Here is a 16,794-nt window from a genome sequence, read left to right as displayed (position 1 = left end):
CAATGAGGGAAAGGAGAGGACAGCTGTCATCAAAAAGGAGCTAATAAAAAATGGGGAACAGAAATTGAATGAAAATGTTTTCTTGTCCATTTTCAAACATTTCTAACTGGTTCTACTGTAAAAACTGGTTTTCTCTCCCTACCCAACCTTAATTTTGAAGGCAAATAAAGGTCATGCCTATTTTTTTAATCAATAACTTCAACTTATTGAGCATCTAGTTGTCAGAAATTGATAACTAGATGCTCTGTGAAAACATCCTTCTCTGATATGAGCATCTATGGCTAGTGCAATCCAATGCATGCCCCTTTAAGACTGAGCCCTTCCAGATGACTTCCTCTTACAAAAAGAGAGGCGCTTAGTAATCACTACAGGGAGAGTGGGGAAGGGACAGATTTATTTTCAGGAAGAACATCCTATTAGATCTGCTGCAGGAGCAATAGCCATATCTGGAGGTTGTCTGGGAAAGAGATACTCCAAAGCAGTCAAGAAGACTAAAAAGTGGTTAGAAAGACTTCCAGCACTGGACTGATTTTACCGTTAGAGAAAAAATATTTAAGAGCTGTGTGAAGATCAGTAACAGAAAGGAAGCTTCAGACTGTATTTGACTCTGTGAAGGCTGCAGAGGCAAAGAATGACTTTAGATGAACAAGAACAGGTCTCAAACACAGATCTGGGAAGAACAGGTAGGTAATTACCACTGGAGAGACACGAGAGCATCATGGGTTTTGAGGGAAATTCCACTAATTTGGAGATCATTCAGTGGTTTGTTTTGTTGAGCACAGACTGCAATGCTGGAATTATTCTGCCTTTTAATTTGAAGGAGAATGTTATATTTAAATGTATCCAAGGACAGCCTTTCTCAAGGCCCTTTGTCAATGTTTTGCGGTGGCAAATTTGACTTGCACTGGGCTCATTTGGCCCAGCAGTCTGAAAGCACAAAAGGTCACAAACACTTCTCTGCAGGAAGGAAGCGTGAAATGTGCTGGAGAATAAAGATTTCAATTCCAACTGGCACTTCTGAGCCTCCTGCCGGGAACATGCGTTTTCCCGAAAAGTGAGACCATTTTGTGACACTGGCAGTAAAACTATTATTGCATCTAAGAATGGAAATGTTTCTCCCGGTGGTTTTAATAGCTGATAAACAATCGGGAGGAGAGCTTTGAAAATTAAGCATATCATTTTAACTCTCCAATGCTAACATTTTTTATTATCAAATTCAAACCCCTTCAGCACTGGCCTGAGTCTGCTTCAGTTGCGATACTATAAATGGATGTTACCCACCAACCCAACTAGCTCTTTTGGAAAAGTCTGAAGGACAAATACACAATTAGGGCCTGGTTTTCCCATTGTCCCTTCACTTTGGATAGCCATTTCCACAAGTGCTAAAACACTGCCATGCTGTGCTAAGCACAGAGGACTCCACTTTTACCCTGGTTCAAATGACTACACAAGGTGAAAAGCCATGCAGCAGAAAGCTTTCCTGTTCTGAAACAAAACAAAACAAAACAAAACACCACAGCTAGATTTCTGACACCAAACACAAGGGGATTAGAATCTCCTCCCTGAAGGAAAGACTGCATCTGGTGGAAAATGGAATTTTTGGAACAATTTTTTAAACATGCAGAATTTTGCATAATAGGTGACACTCATAAACTATGCTGAATGGGGACAAGGGCACCAATAGCCTCTGCAGGCAAAGTGGAGAGGGCTAGGCTTCACACGCCCAAAAGAGGCGGGGCGTCAGGCAGATGGGGTGGAGCCCTCAGGACACCTGGAGCACATCATTCCAGCCCCCAGGTAGTCCTGAGAGCCACTGGAGTATGCGGTACACCCTCTCCCCTTAGCAGCGGTGAGAACCAGGAGCCCTGGGCCCCTTTAAACTCTCTGGCCCCGGGGCAACTTCCCCTTCCCCTCCCCACATCGGCAGATCTGAATGGGATGATGTACATGAAGGTAGAAGATGAACCAATGACCTATTTCAGTCACACGTAGAGGCATCAGGGCTACATGGTCCCGGGTGTATCAGCATTCAGTTTAGAATGCTTCCCCCAGGGATAAACCTGGCCTTCTTGGTTTTGTCTTGTGGCTTTGGGTTTTGTCTAAATACCTCTCTGTATCACTTCCATCGCTGGACTGCACTTCTTCAAGGGCGACCTGCAGATCTGCAATGCGTCGAATCGAGGTTTCCAGGTCTGCTTGTAAGGTCTGCCTCACTGCAGACAACTCCTCTACTTGCTTTTCCTAGAAAAACATATGCCGCCATTAGCTCTTATTCGGGAAAGCTATCGACACTCAGCCCAGGGTCTAAACAGCACCAGAGATGGCTAACAAACCATTCATAGAAATGATATATTTTCTTATAGAATATCTTTACTATTATTTTTCGAGTAGAACCTACAAGTTTCAAACAAAATAACGGCCCACTGTGCAAAGTCATATGCAAACACTGGATAAGAGACCATCACTGCTTAGAAATAGCTTACTGCCTGAACAGAAAAGATAAACCAGATAAAAGGTGGAAGAAAAGGAGGACTAGTATCCTACCGGTGGGAAACTGAGGAGGGAGTGGATAGTTGACTTCCTCTAGGTCATCCAGGAAGTCTGTAGAAAATCTGGGGACTATACTCCAACCTGGTGGGTCTCGGGCTTTTAAACATCAGACTCTTTTCAACTCCCATCAAGAGCTGTGGTGTTATGGCAGAGGCTAAAACAAACCCACAAATCCTGTGAGGAGAGCCCCAAATTCCTGAACATTTCCTTCTGTTTGGAATGCTAACAGCATGTCCTAGTAGGGCTACATGCTCTGATGACTTTTGATCTTGGGTTTAGGCCTCATGTTCTTTTCTGATTTTGCTGAAACAGCCTTTAGAGCTGTGTTAACCTACCCTATTTCTAGCTTCAAAAATAAAATGAAACAAATGCAGGATCTTTTCTCCTTTCTGAGTGAAGTTGGCAATTGTTCCAGCGCACTCTGTAAGGCAGTGCTAACTAGCTTTGGCCAGCAGGCAGATTCCATTCTTAGGGTGCCTTCCTATCTCTTCAGCTTTTGATTCATGGGATTTGTTTCCATCACAGTCCTTTAAGATGTCTTTTTCTCTGGAGAAAGGGGTAAACAGTGAGGTGGCAAAATTTGCAGGTGATACTGAATGCTCAAGATAGTTAAGACCAAAGCAGACTGTGAAGAGCTTAAAAAAGATCTCACCAAACTAACTGATTGGGCAACAAAATAGCAAATGAAATTTAATGTTGATATAAAGTAATGCACATTGGAAAAAATAATCCCAACTATGCATACAATATGATGGGGATTAATTTAGCTACAACTACTCAAAAGAGAAATCTTGGAGTCATTGTGAAGAGTTCTCTGAAAACTTCCACGTGTGCAGCAGCAGTCGAAGGAAACAGAATGTTAGGAATCATTTAAAAAGGGACAGAGAATAAGACAGGGAATACTTATTGTCTCTGTATAAATCCATGGTATGCCCACATCTGGAATACTGTGTATAGATGTGGTTGCCTCATCTCAAAAATAATATATTGGCACTGGAAAAGGTTCAGAGAAGGGCAACAAAAATGATTAGGGGTTTGGAACGGCTGCCATATAAAGAGAGATTAAAAAGACTTGGACTTTTCAGCTTAGAAAAGAGGAGACCATGAGGGGATATGATAGAGGTCTAAAAAATCATGTCTGATGTGGGAAAAGTGAACAAGGAAAAGTTATTTACTTGTTCTCATAACATAAGAACTAGAGGACACCAAATGAAATTAATAGGCAGCAGGTTTAAAACAAACAAAAGGAAGCAGCACATAGTCAACCTGTGGAACTCCTTGCCAGAGGACATTATGAAGGCTAGGATTTTAACAGGATTCAAAAAAGAGCTAGATAAGTTCATGGAGGTTAAGTACATCAATGGCTATTAGCCAGTATAGGTAGGAATGGTGTCCCTAGCCTCTGTTTATTTGGAAATGGATGACAGGAGAGGGATCATGTGATGATTACTTGTTGTGTTCACTCCCTCTGGGGCATCTGGCATTGGCTACTGTTGGCTGACAGTATACTAGGCTAGATAGACCTTTGGTCTGATCCAGTATGACCATTCTTATGTTCTCTCAGGTTGTAAGAACTGAACTGGATGAGCTATTCAACACCCAAATGACATCAAAAGCTAAGTATGAGACACAGCCCACTAAATTAGCCTCATTAGTGCTGGCACTACTATTGACAGGTTTTTTTTTTCTCCCTCTCTCCTTTCTCTTTCTGTTATAAATGTGGAGGTTTCCCCTTTTTTCTCCGCTCTTTTTTTCCACTCATCTGAAGAAGTGGGTTTTGCTCACAAAAGCTCATGATGTTGTATATATATGCATATTTGTTAGTCTCTAAGGCGCTGCAGGACTACTTGTTGTTTTTATAAAGTGAGGGTATGTCTACACTGCCACCCTAGTTCGAACTAGGGAGGCTAATGTAGGCAATTGAAGTTGCAAATGAAGCCTGGGATTTAAATATCCCGGGCTTCATTTGCATCTTGCCGGGTGCCGCCATTTTAAATCCCCGTTAGTGCAGACTCTGTGCCCGCAGCTACACGCAGCATGGAGTAGGTAGTTCAAATTAGGCTTTCTAATTCGAACTACCGTTCCACCTCATTCCACGAGGAGTAATGGTAGCTCGAATTAGAAAGCCTAATTCGAACTACCTACTCCGTGCCGCGTGTAGCCGCAGGCACGGAGTCCGCACTAACGGGGATTTAGAAATGGCGGCGCCCGGCAAGATGCAAATGAAGCCTGGGATATTTAAATCCCGGGCTTCATTTGCAACTTCGATTGCCTACATTAGCCTCCCTAGTTCGAACTAGGGTGGCAGTGTAGACATACCCTTACAGACTAACACAGCTCCCCCACTGAGAGTTTTAAGATTCAGCTAAATTGGGCTTTATGCGAGCAGGATGTGAGGGAGGAGGCAGCTCATTCATAAAACTAATCTGGGAACAGACCTGCAGAGAGTACGGGGGTAAAAGGACATTTTTGTATATTTCTGGGTTGCTTATCCTCTTACATAATATGGTACAAACTGCTTAAAGACAAAGCTCTTTTTTGAAATGCCGCCAGATTGTAAAAAAACTAAGACACTCAATTTAAATCACTGGGAGGGAGGGGGAGGAGAGTGTCACAATCTTGGATTCTATTGTTCACCAACAGCATCAGCAACAATGATTTTTCCCATCATAATTGCCATAATGGTTGTGTGAGCTGGAGCTACTCACAAGGGGATTTCACTCTTTTACCACTCACAGGTTTAACTTTATAGTTTTAATTTGCTTTTGAGTCTTTTCAGATTCCAGCTAGAAGGGCTTTCTTCAGCCCGCTTTCCCAACTCATCACACGACAGAGACAAAGTGCGCGAGCTGCGAATTTCACTTGATTGAAGGTGCCAGCTGTAAAATTGCCATCTCTGTGGTGACAAGGTGAGAGATGATTTGTAGTGCAGGCAGCGACAGGCCTTAGTGCAAGAGCCAGCCGCCTGTCAGAGTAAATAATGAAAGCTTGGGTATCACAGAGTGAGCGGCCCTTGGGGGAATAGCATTTCAGTTCATAAAAACATGCAAAGAAATATCCGAGTTTGGACTGCACACAATCACAGTTGCTCCTGGGGATGCTCCAATACTTGGAGAGACTTTAACATCACCCAGATCTTTCTCAAATGTAGTTTTTCCAGGTCTTTTATTTCCCTTTATTGGGAGAAATGTAAGTGGACATCTGACTAGTTTCCTTCATGGAACTCCCCAACCTAGGAGTTAGAGTAGAAAAGAACATAGCAGGTCATTCTGTTCATCTTTTGCCTGTGCAGGTTAACGTGGTACAAAAAGTGCCCTGTGACATGGCTTTTGCTCCTCTTTTGTGGAAGTGGGGGCCACACAGTAGCAGACAAGACACAGCTGAGGTGGGAGATGCAGCCAAATGAAAAAAAGCAAAGTAGACTGGATACACAGGCAGCAACGTGTTAAATCTCCTGGGGAGAAAATGCAGAGCTTTGGCCAACACATCTGTTATCAGCCATTTGTAAATTTAAAAACAACAGTAAAACAACCTATTGATAAAAAAGCAAGCTTCAGATATACTGATAATAACCCTAATTAAAATAATCCCTCAGCTCCGGGAAGATGTGTCTCAATTAAATAGAGTTCACTGGCTGCATTCTGGTTTTGCTGTATTCTATTATTTTCCTGGTGTACTGATGGGGAAATGCACTCCCCTCCACACGACAGGATAGATTCGCTTCTCAGTAGCTGGGAATTCAGCTGCTTTCTTGCTCAATTTGGTGAAAACAAAAGGCCTCAGAGTCTTCTATTGAGGTGAAATATTAACAAATAACATAATCTTGGCAGCTTGCATTGTGAGGATGCTCCCTCCCCTTTGGGCAGCTGCTGTGTACATCAGCTTGTTTTACATTGTGTTTGCATGTTGTTATGAGCATCTGTAACATTTTAAGGCTGCTATTTTCAATGCTGCTTCTAAGAGATCTAAGTTCCCATTAAAAGTAACGCTAAGGGGGCATCCAGAAAAAGAGACCATCAAGTGAAATTCAGATGTATATCAAGGCCAGGCCAAGACTACTGCATAAGTCCCGGAACCTTAGAGAGAGACTGAACCTTGGATTGGTCTGGAAGATGGGGCGTCTCCTTCTAGGAGCCCTGGGACAAAATTTTCACCCCATGGCACAGTCTCCCCTGCTCAGCTTGCTCTCTGGGATGGGTTGAGAAAGTTGTGACATCCCTTTGTGGGGGACGGCTTACATTCCTCCACACAACTGGCTGGCTCTGCTGGTTGGCACACAGGACGGCAGAACCAGGGCTCCACCCTTCCTTACCTCATCTGTTCCCCTGCGGGGAGTCTGATGTTCAAGCTCTTCTCTCTCCCAGCCATTGCTGAGCTGCATACAAAGTCAATCAGTTCTATGCCCCCTTGGTCCCCAGCAAGGCTATGTTGGACCAGGACACAATCTTGCCAGAGGGGTGAAGTAGTACTTAAGTGCTACCTAGGCCTTATGCTGGCTCTCTGCATGGGGCTGAAATTGAGTTCTTCCTCTGACATCTTAGGCCTGTATGCCCTGGTGTTTCCATTCCAGGGCTGAGTTTTAAAAGACTCTGGGCCTCATCCTGCATGGTGCTGAATGTCCTTCACTCCTAGAGACTTCAGTGGGATGTGGAGGGGTCTGCAGCTTGCCCAACCTTGCTCTGAGGGCAGTTGAAAAAGGTCACATTTACTGTTGGAGAAACCCAGAGAGGCCAATACTATTCACCTTCCAGGCAGCAGTTGTGCAAGGAGGAATTCATGCTGAGACCCAGTGACCAAAGGCACCAGAGACACACAGAATTAACAATCTATTCGTAGGAGGTATGGGGGTTAATTCTGGATCGTACCAAGCAGGTGGCTGGATATGGTATGCTGCTGCCTTACAATGCCAGCCATAATCTTGAGGTTCTTTCACAGCTTCTGGTCAGAGTGGTTACTTAATAGTGGAAAACAGAGATTTCTAATGAAAGCTGGTAGCAGTGCTTAACTATACCATTGTCCCTAAAACAGACGTGTCTACAGCCAAAAGCTGTCCAGTTATTGTTGTTATAAGAAGCACTGGAAGTGTTCCAATACTGCAAAAAGAGTCACGCAAATTTATTTTTGCTCTTCATTAACCTTCAAGTAATTCACTTGTGCAAATCCACGTGTAAAATAAATTTTAAGTCTGAATAAATACTCCAGCCTTCCCTAAAAGTTCTCTGAATTAAACATTCACTTATATAAATATGCAGCAGGAACAGTTGGGGAACACAAACAATGCTACATGATTTATGGACCCTGTCACTTGGCATGAATAGAAAATATTCAGTATTTGCTGAAGAATTAACAAAGGAATTTGAGAATTTCATGAACAGTCTGTAGGCAATTTGTAAACGGGGGGAAAAAAAGAAGGACTTTGTCAAGTAAATGATTTGCTCAGCTTGAACAGAATCAAAGAAGTGTAAACAGAATGTCTGCTGTGTATGGATTGAGCAAAGGTTATTTTATCCCAGATGATTCACGAACCCTTACACTGGGACAGTTGAATTTGTAAATAAACCATGTAAAAAGAGACATAATTGATTGAGGAAGGTTTCAGAGACTGATACCTTTCCATCCTACAAGGTAGTAAGTTGCTAATGTATCCCATGTTGTGCGTACACTGAGACCCTAATCTTTCATTGAAGCCAATAGCAAATCTCCCATTATCTTCAGTCATGCAGGATAAAGACCTTTGCTTTCAGACACAAGCTATAATGAAAGCAGACAGCCAAATGCTGAACACTGCACTTGGTGAGTCTCTAGTTTTAAAGCTTTTTTTTTTCTCGTGACCCCGCTGAAGAAAATTGTTGATGCCGCGACCCAACGTAATTTGACTGGAGTGTGGGCTCCTGGGTGGGGCTGAGGATGGGAGCTTTCGGGTGCAGTAGGGGGCTCTGGCTTTGGGGGTGGGGGGCGGGGCAGGGGAGGAGGGGCTTTTCTTGAGCAGCTCCCAGTCAGCAGTGCAGCGGGAGGGCTAAGGCAGCTTCCTGCCTCTCCTGACACCCAGACTATGCTGCCCCCAGAAGTAGCCAGCAGCAGGTTCCCACCCAATAGGAGTGCAGGGCTAGTGCTTAGGGCAGGGGCAATGCCCTGAGTCCTGTGAGTTCTACACACATACACACACACACCTAGGAGCCGGGCCTGTTGCCAGCACTTCTGGGGTACAGCTCAGTGTGCAGTGCCAGGACAGGCAGGGAGCTGCCTTAGTTCCCCCACTGGTCACCTGATCTCCCTGCAGCAACAAGCCCCAGTGCCCAACATTTCGCTGCCCAGTGATGGGTCGCAACCTGTCATTTGAAAACCACTGGTTCAATGCACACTCTTTCCTCCAGCTGCATCCTGGGAGCTTCATGCACAGAGCATGGTGGTGATATACTCTGGATGGATGAGAGGTCTGCAGAGTGCATCTGAGAATGGTCCAGAGTTTAGCACATCAAAGCTCAACATTTATCACATCCTTTCTCTCTCCAGACCATGTGAATAGAGTTAAATACATTCTAAGGGACACAAGGTTCAGATATTTCAAGACGGACAATCTTTCCTTTAGCCTTAAATGGACAATGTTATCCTAAAACCGCTATTCATAGCAGGCTTTCCTATTAGCATTTACCTGGGATTTCAGCTGCTATCAAAATAATTGGTATCTACAACAACTGTACCTATTTTGCCCTTCTACTTCAATTCAAACATGGTACATCTATACCACACAATTTTCTCGAGGAAAGGAATAATTATATCAACATAATTAAATTTCAAATGTAAAAAAATTATCTTCTTTGCATAAACTGACAATAAAGTTCCCAACATCCAAACACCACTATTCCAGATAGCAATTAGAAAGACACCTTTGACACATGTTGTTTCAATTTGAATGTAAATGCAAGAAGCATTTTCCTTGTAATACACTAGCCCTCCTGAATTCTAAAATACTCATTAAGAATCGACTGTAGAGAGTTCTTGAGAGGAAACACAAAGGAACTTAGAAACATTTGTTCAGAAATGCACCAAGCGCCCATTTATATTGTTCTGACAAATCCTTCATGGTTATGAAACAAAAAAAACCCAAGGAAATCAGCAGCAGCAGCCGGGAGGTGCTCACAGCAGTTGACTCAGAAACCCTACAACCCTAATGGCAGGGAAAGGAGATGGCATAGGACCCTCTGTGCCAGCTGCGTGATCCTCTTGGGGCCAGATCTGCTGGTCCCAAAGCTGGATCCACCAGCTGAGAGGAGTTGTAAAACCACACCATCTCCTTTTCTCCAGAACTATTCTGTGTTTTGCTTGTGGCCTTTCTGCTCCTCCAGACACATCTCAGCATGACTCATCCTTGTTGCATTCTCCACAGAGCAAGCACTCTGTGGGTTGACAGCAATTGTCTCAGCATGGCTTCTAAGAGAAGCAGGAGGAGAGAAAGCCTGCCCAGGTAATATCTCTGTCAGAGAGGACAACGAGAGGGAACAAATACCACTGCCGGGAGGTCAAAGAAGGACACAGAGCATTTTACCAAACAAAGAACAAACCCCAACAACACTCTTCTTTCCTGCACAACTTGGGCAGTTATGCAAGATTCACAGTTACTTCTGAACAACCACCTCATCCTTGCTCACAGCATGACACCCAGTTTCTTCTCAGTGACCCTAACACTGCCCCCAGCAGAACATGCAATACCTTCCCAGTGACCTTAACGAGGCTATGCAGTGCAGACAGAACTGGGATGAAGCCAGCAATTTTGTTGTTAATAGGGTTGCCAGATAGTTTAACAAATTCCCCCTAAAAAAAAAAACAACTGGGAAAAATTCTGTTGAGAAAAAAAAGGGGGGAGACCAAAGTTTTTGAGCAAAAAAAAAAAGGAGGGAGCACTGCACCTTTAAATGGCCCCACGCTCCTCACTCCCCCACCTTCACCAGATGCGACAGAGGACCCGAATAATGTATGGTCTGGGCGAAAACCGTACACCTGGCAACCCTAATCATTAATAATCCATGATTGGTGCATCTGAGCAGCGCTGGGCAGTGGGTGGGACATAAATGGGGCTGCTATTGATCACCAATGGAATTTTGGTGCCTCACTATTTTCCCTGAAAACATAAGAGCTGTGGTGATGCATGGGCCTTACAAGGGAACTGTTGCCACAGAAAACAGTTCTTTCTCCATCAGCTGGGGTGGCAGGAGGTGAGGAGGCGGGATATGGAGAGAAAGAGAAAGGCAAAAGCAGCCTGTGCTTGTATTTGCTAACTCAGGGAGCAAGAGTGCGATTTTTCGACTGCCTATGAGATTTCACTTTCTGATCGGCAGGAATCAGGATATTCTGAGACTGAGACAGTGGCTTTCCTACCCCATTGTCCTGTGGCTGGGAATTTACTTCATTCCACAATTGTAACCCACACATTACTCTGGGATAGAGACCTGCTCCCCTTTTATCTCTCCCCTTCAGCCATCCCCTGCTCAGGACCGGCCTTAGGGCCAGGCAATCAGAGCCTAGTTCCCTGGGCACTGCAGCCAGGGGCGCACCGCAAACATATCTGACCCCACCCCTCGCCTTTGGCTCCTTTTTCCTGTGGGCCGGCTTTTCTCTTCCTGCTTGCTGTCTAGGCCCAGAGTGCCACAGCCTAACCCTAACCCTCCTGCCTCCCCCACTCTCCCTCCTGGTGCGTGGGCAGCACTTCTTCCCCGCGAGCTGGATCACGCGGCTCGGGGCTTTCTCTCCCAGCTAGAGCTGGTGCTCCATCCATGGGGAGGGGAGCGGGAGGGCGATACTACAGCACCAATGCCAGCTTCCCGCTGGAGGGGGGAGCCTCTCTGTGCAATCTGGTTTATGGGGCAGAAGCACTCCCCCTTCCCAGCCAGTGGAAGGGAAGGAGGAGCACGCCTTCCTCATGAGCCAGATCCTGCAGCAAGGCTCTGGGCTTTCTCTTTCCCCCACCCCCCAGCAGGAAGCCAGCGCTGGCACTCCAACAAAATCCAGCCAATGGGAGCAGTGGAGACAGTGCCTGGGACCAGAATGGGGTGCAAAGGCAAATAAGTGCCCCCCATCTCCTCATACCCAGACCCCCGCACCTGCAGACCACCAAGACTCTGCACCCCTAGCCCACTCCTGCACCCGGTTTTGGGTAAGTGGTTCCCCACCCTTCCATAAATAAGGAAACCCTGGGAACCTTTTGTGCTGGACATAAATTAATATTGTACTTTATTTAAAATGTAGTTTGATAAACTAACATGTGAAAGTTAAAGAGTTTAGTCTGTTTAATAATTTACATTAATCTTTCTGTTCTTGCCAGTTTGCAGCACCAGCAAAGTGTCTCGGGCGCAAGTATGTAATTAACAGCGAATTTCCATTAGCAACTTGTAGTCTACGGAAAGGTTTGCATTGAGCCAGGCGGGTCACAGGCCAAAAAGTTTGAGAACCACTGGCATAAAGAGTTGGGTGAGATTGGGCAGAGAAGGAGTGTGGTAGGCACACTGGCAATGCAGGGCTGGAGCTGGGGGTGCAGGTGGTGGGAAAGTGCAGGGGTTAGAGTGCAAGAGACGAAATGTTGGGCTTCACGGCATGGTGGCACATGCTGGGCGCCCACTGCCTCGCCACCCCCCTACACACGACTCAGCCTGAGCCCACGGCCATGGAGTGGCTGCATCAGACGCCAGTGGAGACATGACTGCAGGTGTAGCTCCCCCAGGCCTTGTGCAGTTCTGAAATCAAAAGTGGCCAGAGCTGCCTCCCCTGCACCGGCAAGCACAAGGGCTCTCAGAGGCCAGGCCACAGTCTGACTGGACAGGGCTGATGGGCAGGCAGAGTGAACCATGGGCCCTTCCACTGCCCAGCCAGCACCTCTCTGGGCATATATCACCTCTCTGCTCTCCCAGGCTGCTACACCAGCTCCTTCCAGCTGCCATGAATTCACTTTAAAAATAACGCCTGGCAGACCGAACAGCAGGCTGATGGATGCACGAGCCTGGTGCTACTGTTCTGCCTTTCTGGGTGACAGGCTCTGGGGCAGGCACCTCCTCCACAAATTTCCTTGGGAAATCTCATGGTTATGCTGGTCTTGTCAAGCTGTTGGACCCTCCTCTCGCATTAACAGCTCTTCACTCTGCCCCCCAACTGTCTGCCCCACCTCATGGGGCTCTGCTGCCTAAGCACAACGTCTCTGATGCTTTCCCCAGAATTCCTGGCTGATTTGGGGGCACTATCTCTGGTGGGAGGATCAGACCCATCTGCTCACACCAATGTAACACAGTGGCCCAGTCAGCACAGTGCTGCAGCCCAGGTGACCTCCTTGGGCCATACAGAAGTATTGGATGTGGCCCACATAGCACACGCAGAGAGCTGCAGATGCATCCCACAATGGCAAACAGGCTGAGACCTCCAGGTCGGGGGCGCTATTCTCAACCCGAAGAACAATCTGGCTGGAGTGTCATTTGGCACAGCACTTCACAGGGCATCCCTCCCATGCCATAGCTCTCAACCTTTCTACACTACTGGGCCCCCTTGGGAGTCCGACTTGCCTCATGTGCCCCCAGGTGACACCTGACTTAAAACTGCCTGCTCACACCATCAGACATAAAAATACACACGTGTCCCAGCACACTCTGACCGACCAGTTACTATCTGATCATAAAATGAACCAACTGGCATATAAATACCACGCGCACATTTCAGTCTATAGGATAGAGCCGTCTAAGCAAATCAGTGTCTGTATGAATTTAAGTTAGCACTGGCATTGCTATTGCTTTTTATGTAGTTTGTCGTAAAACTAGGCAAATAGCAAGATGAGTTGCTGTGGCCCCTGGAAAACCTCTGAGTCTGCCCTGAAGGTATCAGTACCCCTGGTTGAGAACCACTGAGCCAGAGCGATGTATGCTGCTAACTCTGATCACCTGGCTTTTCTGCAGGCATCCTGATGGAGACTAACCTACCCTCTACCTTCTAAAACTCTGAGAGGCAACTCTGGGAACCACAGGCTATTTAGAAGGCATAAATGTTTCTCTAATTAGCTGCGCCTGCTGCCTGCATGGCCCCCAGGAGTTTGTGCTGTGATTGATTTACCTCAACTCATGCCAGGGAGTACAGGCTGAGTGCTGGGAGCCCTCATGAACTGATTTCCTGGGCTGAATGAAGCTGCTAATGAAAGGCCCACTTGCTGTACTGAGTATCACAACAGGTATCAGACACAACTCCTGGAGTGATGGGCTGGGAGGGTTCTAACCGAGGGACTGTTATTCCCCCCCACTTTTGTATCAGCGTGGCATGCCTGCCATGGAAAACACTCTCTTTCCCACAGAAGCAAAGATTATCACCTGCCTTGACATGCCGCTGCAGATATCAGACTGTGCAGCTGCACAGAGCCCAGATACTACCAGCCAACAACTATTTACAGATAGGCCACTACCTGGGAATGATTAAGCCAGAGACTAACAAGGCTCTACTGCTTTACAGTTGTTTGGTTATTAGCTTAGCTGTTTCTGCCTTTTGCTGTGTTTCTCATTTCCCAGAGGGCTAACAAGGGAGAGGGCCAGTCAGCTCCCATCTAACCCATCCTCCCATTCGGGACAGAACTGTCCCATGCAGCCTGCTGTTTAGGGCTATAGGGGGACCGGTTTAGTTGGAAAGAACCACTAGAATCTCAGGAAGCAGGCAAGGCTGCTGGGATTCCCAAGGGTGATAGGCCCAGGGAACTGGCTGAGCTAACAGGAAGCAAGGAGAAGTTTGCTGAGGGTGTATGGGAGGATAGAATTGTTGCTGTAAAACACAGGACAGGGGCTGATTGTTCACTGACAAGGTGGCGCTAACCTTAGTTGCTAAAGGGATTCAGGAACCTTTCCATCTTTGCAGCTTTTCTAAAAATCATGTCTCCTGTTTGTATTAATCTCATGTGTATCTACCGTGTAATTATTTAATCACTTGTTACACAGGAATGAAGAAGAACTGCCAGTTAATCTGAGTGGAAATTGCCCCAATCGTTACTGTAAATCTGCTAAAATAGACTTTATTTGAGAGATGTACCATCTATTTATGCAAAGTGGCTCAAATAGGATTTTTCTAACAACTATGTGGGTGGATAAACTGCTTTAATGAACAGCAATGTCACAAAAAAAGAAGAAAAGAAAAAAACAACTGTACAACAGTGTACAGTGAATAGTGCAAAAATGTTCATTTTGGAAAGCTGGCTTGGAATATGAATTAAAGTTTTCCAACATAATAGTGAAGAGAATTCAGACTGAAAGTGTTGTTGCACAAAAGCCATAGGTAACACAAAAAACTATTTGTTGCCGGGAGGAAACCTCGTCTTCAAAATCAATACAGAAAATTTTGCAAATTATTCCATCCTGGTAGGTCTATTACTATTGTTGTAGGCTAGGCTTAGAGTTCCCAGCCTTGACATTATTCCAATAAGATTTCATACAAGACCATTTACTGCTGATCTAACTAAACATGATAAAAAAAAACTCTGGCAATATATGTCATCAGCACAGCAAGAAATTCTCACTTCTAATGCAACTGTCAGTGCTGCTCAGCTATCAAAATAAGCCCACTGCTCTTCCCCTCAGATCACCCTTTGCCTTAAATACCCCTTTGAACATCCCCTTTCATACTGTCTTTCCTTTGTGGGTACTACAATTCCCAGACTGATCTGCCATGAATCTCCCAGAGTGGCACAGAGAAAGAGATACCCTGTGCCAGGAAAATATTACTGCCACTTTGTGAACGCTCCAGAAAAAAATAGTGAAGCCACAGCAGCACACACTCTTTACCTTCAGTAGCAACATTCAAAAGCAAACCAGGGATCCAACCAGAGATTTCTTCCCATTCAGCAGCAAGAAGTGAAGTAAAAGAGTACATGACAAGTGCAGTGTGCATAATAGGTAGCCAGAGAGTGCAAGGACGGTGAGAGTTTATTGTGCATGCTAACATGCTTGAAACACTTAAGTGTCAAATGCTTTCCAGAATGGAGCCTCTTGCTGCCTCTAACTGTAGATTGTGGGTCAGTTCTGCCCTTGGTTAGTCCAGGGTAAATCCAGAGTAACTACATTGCCTTTACTGGTATCACAGAGGTCAGAATCAGCAGTTTTTGCTCAAGAGTTTGATAACATTGTGCAGCATTACTTCCAGGACCTATAAGAAGACACGATTTAAAGCTGTCTGATAAGCCTCTTTTCCAGCTGGTGCAATTTGCTAAAACATCGTGTGCGACTGAGGTGGCCAACTGAAGGTGACTTGTGCTCTGGGTTTCTTTGCGCAATCATGACTGAATCCAGCTGAGACAAGAGCTGAACATGGTGGAATGGAAAAGCAAAGCAAGGCTGGAAGTGACCAAGGCATCTGCAAATAAACGGATGGGAACTACTCATGGCTTCAACTGCAGTACCATCGCTGAATGAATAGTTTGCGGTAAATCACTGATTCAAAAACTCTGCCTCAATGAATGATTGCTGGCTGCCTGGCGAGCACAGGACATTTTCTAAAAGTCCGAGAGAACGCCCAAAAAAATGACAAAACACATTCCTTTAAAAACGTGAACCAATATTTAGGATTTTTGCAGTGTGAGCATAGCTCTAGCGAATCTAACAAACCAACAGCCACCAAGTGTTAAAATAATCATTGGGGAGACAAAGGATTCTAACTCTGACATGCCCACTGCTCAAATGCTCCCTCCAATGCGCTGTTGCGAGCTGGGAGAACAGCAGCCAAAGGGCCCACTGCATAACTGCCATCAACGGGGGGGGCGGGGGGGTGAAAGGCTGGATTAGACTGTCCAATGCTAAAGGTCACTTGTGAATGAAACCATAACAAAATCCTGCTGAGCCACAAATGAAGCTGCATGAACCTGTCAAGGCATCAGGGAACTTTTGAGACACTTATTAACTAGCACCTGATAGCAAGTTTGACAGACATGCAGCAGAACATGCGAAGCACACGCCCCCTCTGCATTTCTTTTTCTTCTGTTGGACTGAATGACACCCAAGTCCTGTGGATTTCAAGGCCTGGAGGCGAGGTAGCACATTCTTGGCACAGGAGCTCCCCTTGAGAGTCTGCTTCTCAGAGTGGGAGGGGCCTCGGTCAAACGTCACCTCTAGTTGTTGCCAAACAGAGGCAATTTCCTGAGAACCCCCTGTGGTGTTGGATCATGTTTAGATTTAAGCCATGCAGAGGGGCTTGACAGTGTCTTGGCCTGCCAGATCCCAGATTCAGTTATATTTGTATCAG

General features: G+C 45.7%; 1 protein-coding gene and 1 long non-coding RNA gene across 7 annotated transcripts in view; one reads left to right on the top strand and one right to left on the bottom strand.

Moving 5' to 3' along the window:
* The window catches only part of LOC142818529 (uncharacterized), a 45,557-nt gene extending 39,591 nt beyond the window's left edge, over window positions 1-5,966 (top strand). Inside the window, exons 3-4 of one of the 2 annotated variants that reach the window (XR_012896035.1) lie at window positions 5,330-5,459; window positions 5,843-5,966. This is a non-coding gene — a long non-coding RNA (uncharacterized LOC142818529). Of the gene's footprint in view, window positions 1-5,320; window positions 5,460-5,842 lie in introns of both variants that reach the window. The other variant, XR_012896034.1, reaches the window with a different exon arrangement.
* The window catches only part of MYO18B (myosin XVIIIB), a 243,277-nt gene that overhangs the window by 46,098 nt on the left and 180,385 nt on the right, over window positions 1-16,794 (bottom strand). For all 5 annotated transcript variants that reach the window (XM_075898877.1, XM_075898880.1, XM_075898881.1 and 2 more), the window contains one exon: window positions 2,108-2,241. In XM_075898877.1, coding sequence (XP_075754992.1) covers window positions 2,108-2,241 — 134 coding nt within the window. The remainder of the gene's footprint in view (window positions 1-2,107; window positions 2,242-16,794) is intronic.

Source organism: Pelodiscus sinensis, chromosome 15 (genome assembly GCF_049634645.1).
Source record: "Pelodiscus sinensis isolate JC-2024 chromosome 15, ASM4963464v1, whole genome shotgun sequence".
Classification (NCBI taxonomy): domain Eukaryota; kingdom Metazoa; phylum Chordata; order Testudines; family Trionychidae; genus Pelodiscus; species Pelodiscus sinensis.
Note: the sequence above shows the minus strand (reverse complement) of the source record. Positions and strands in the feature narration are given on the sequence as shown.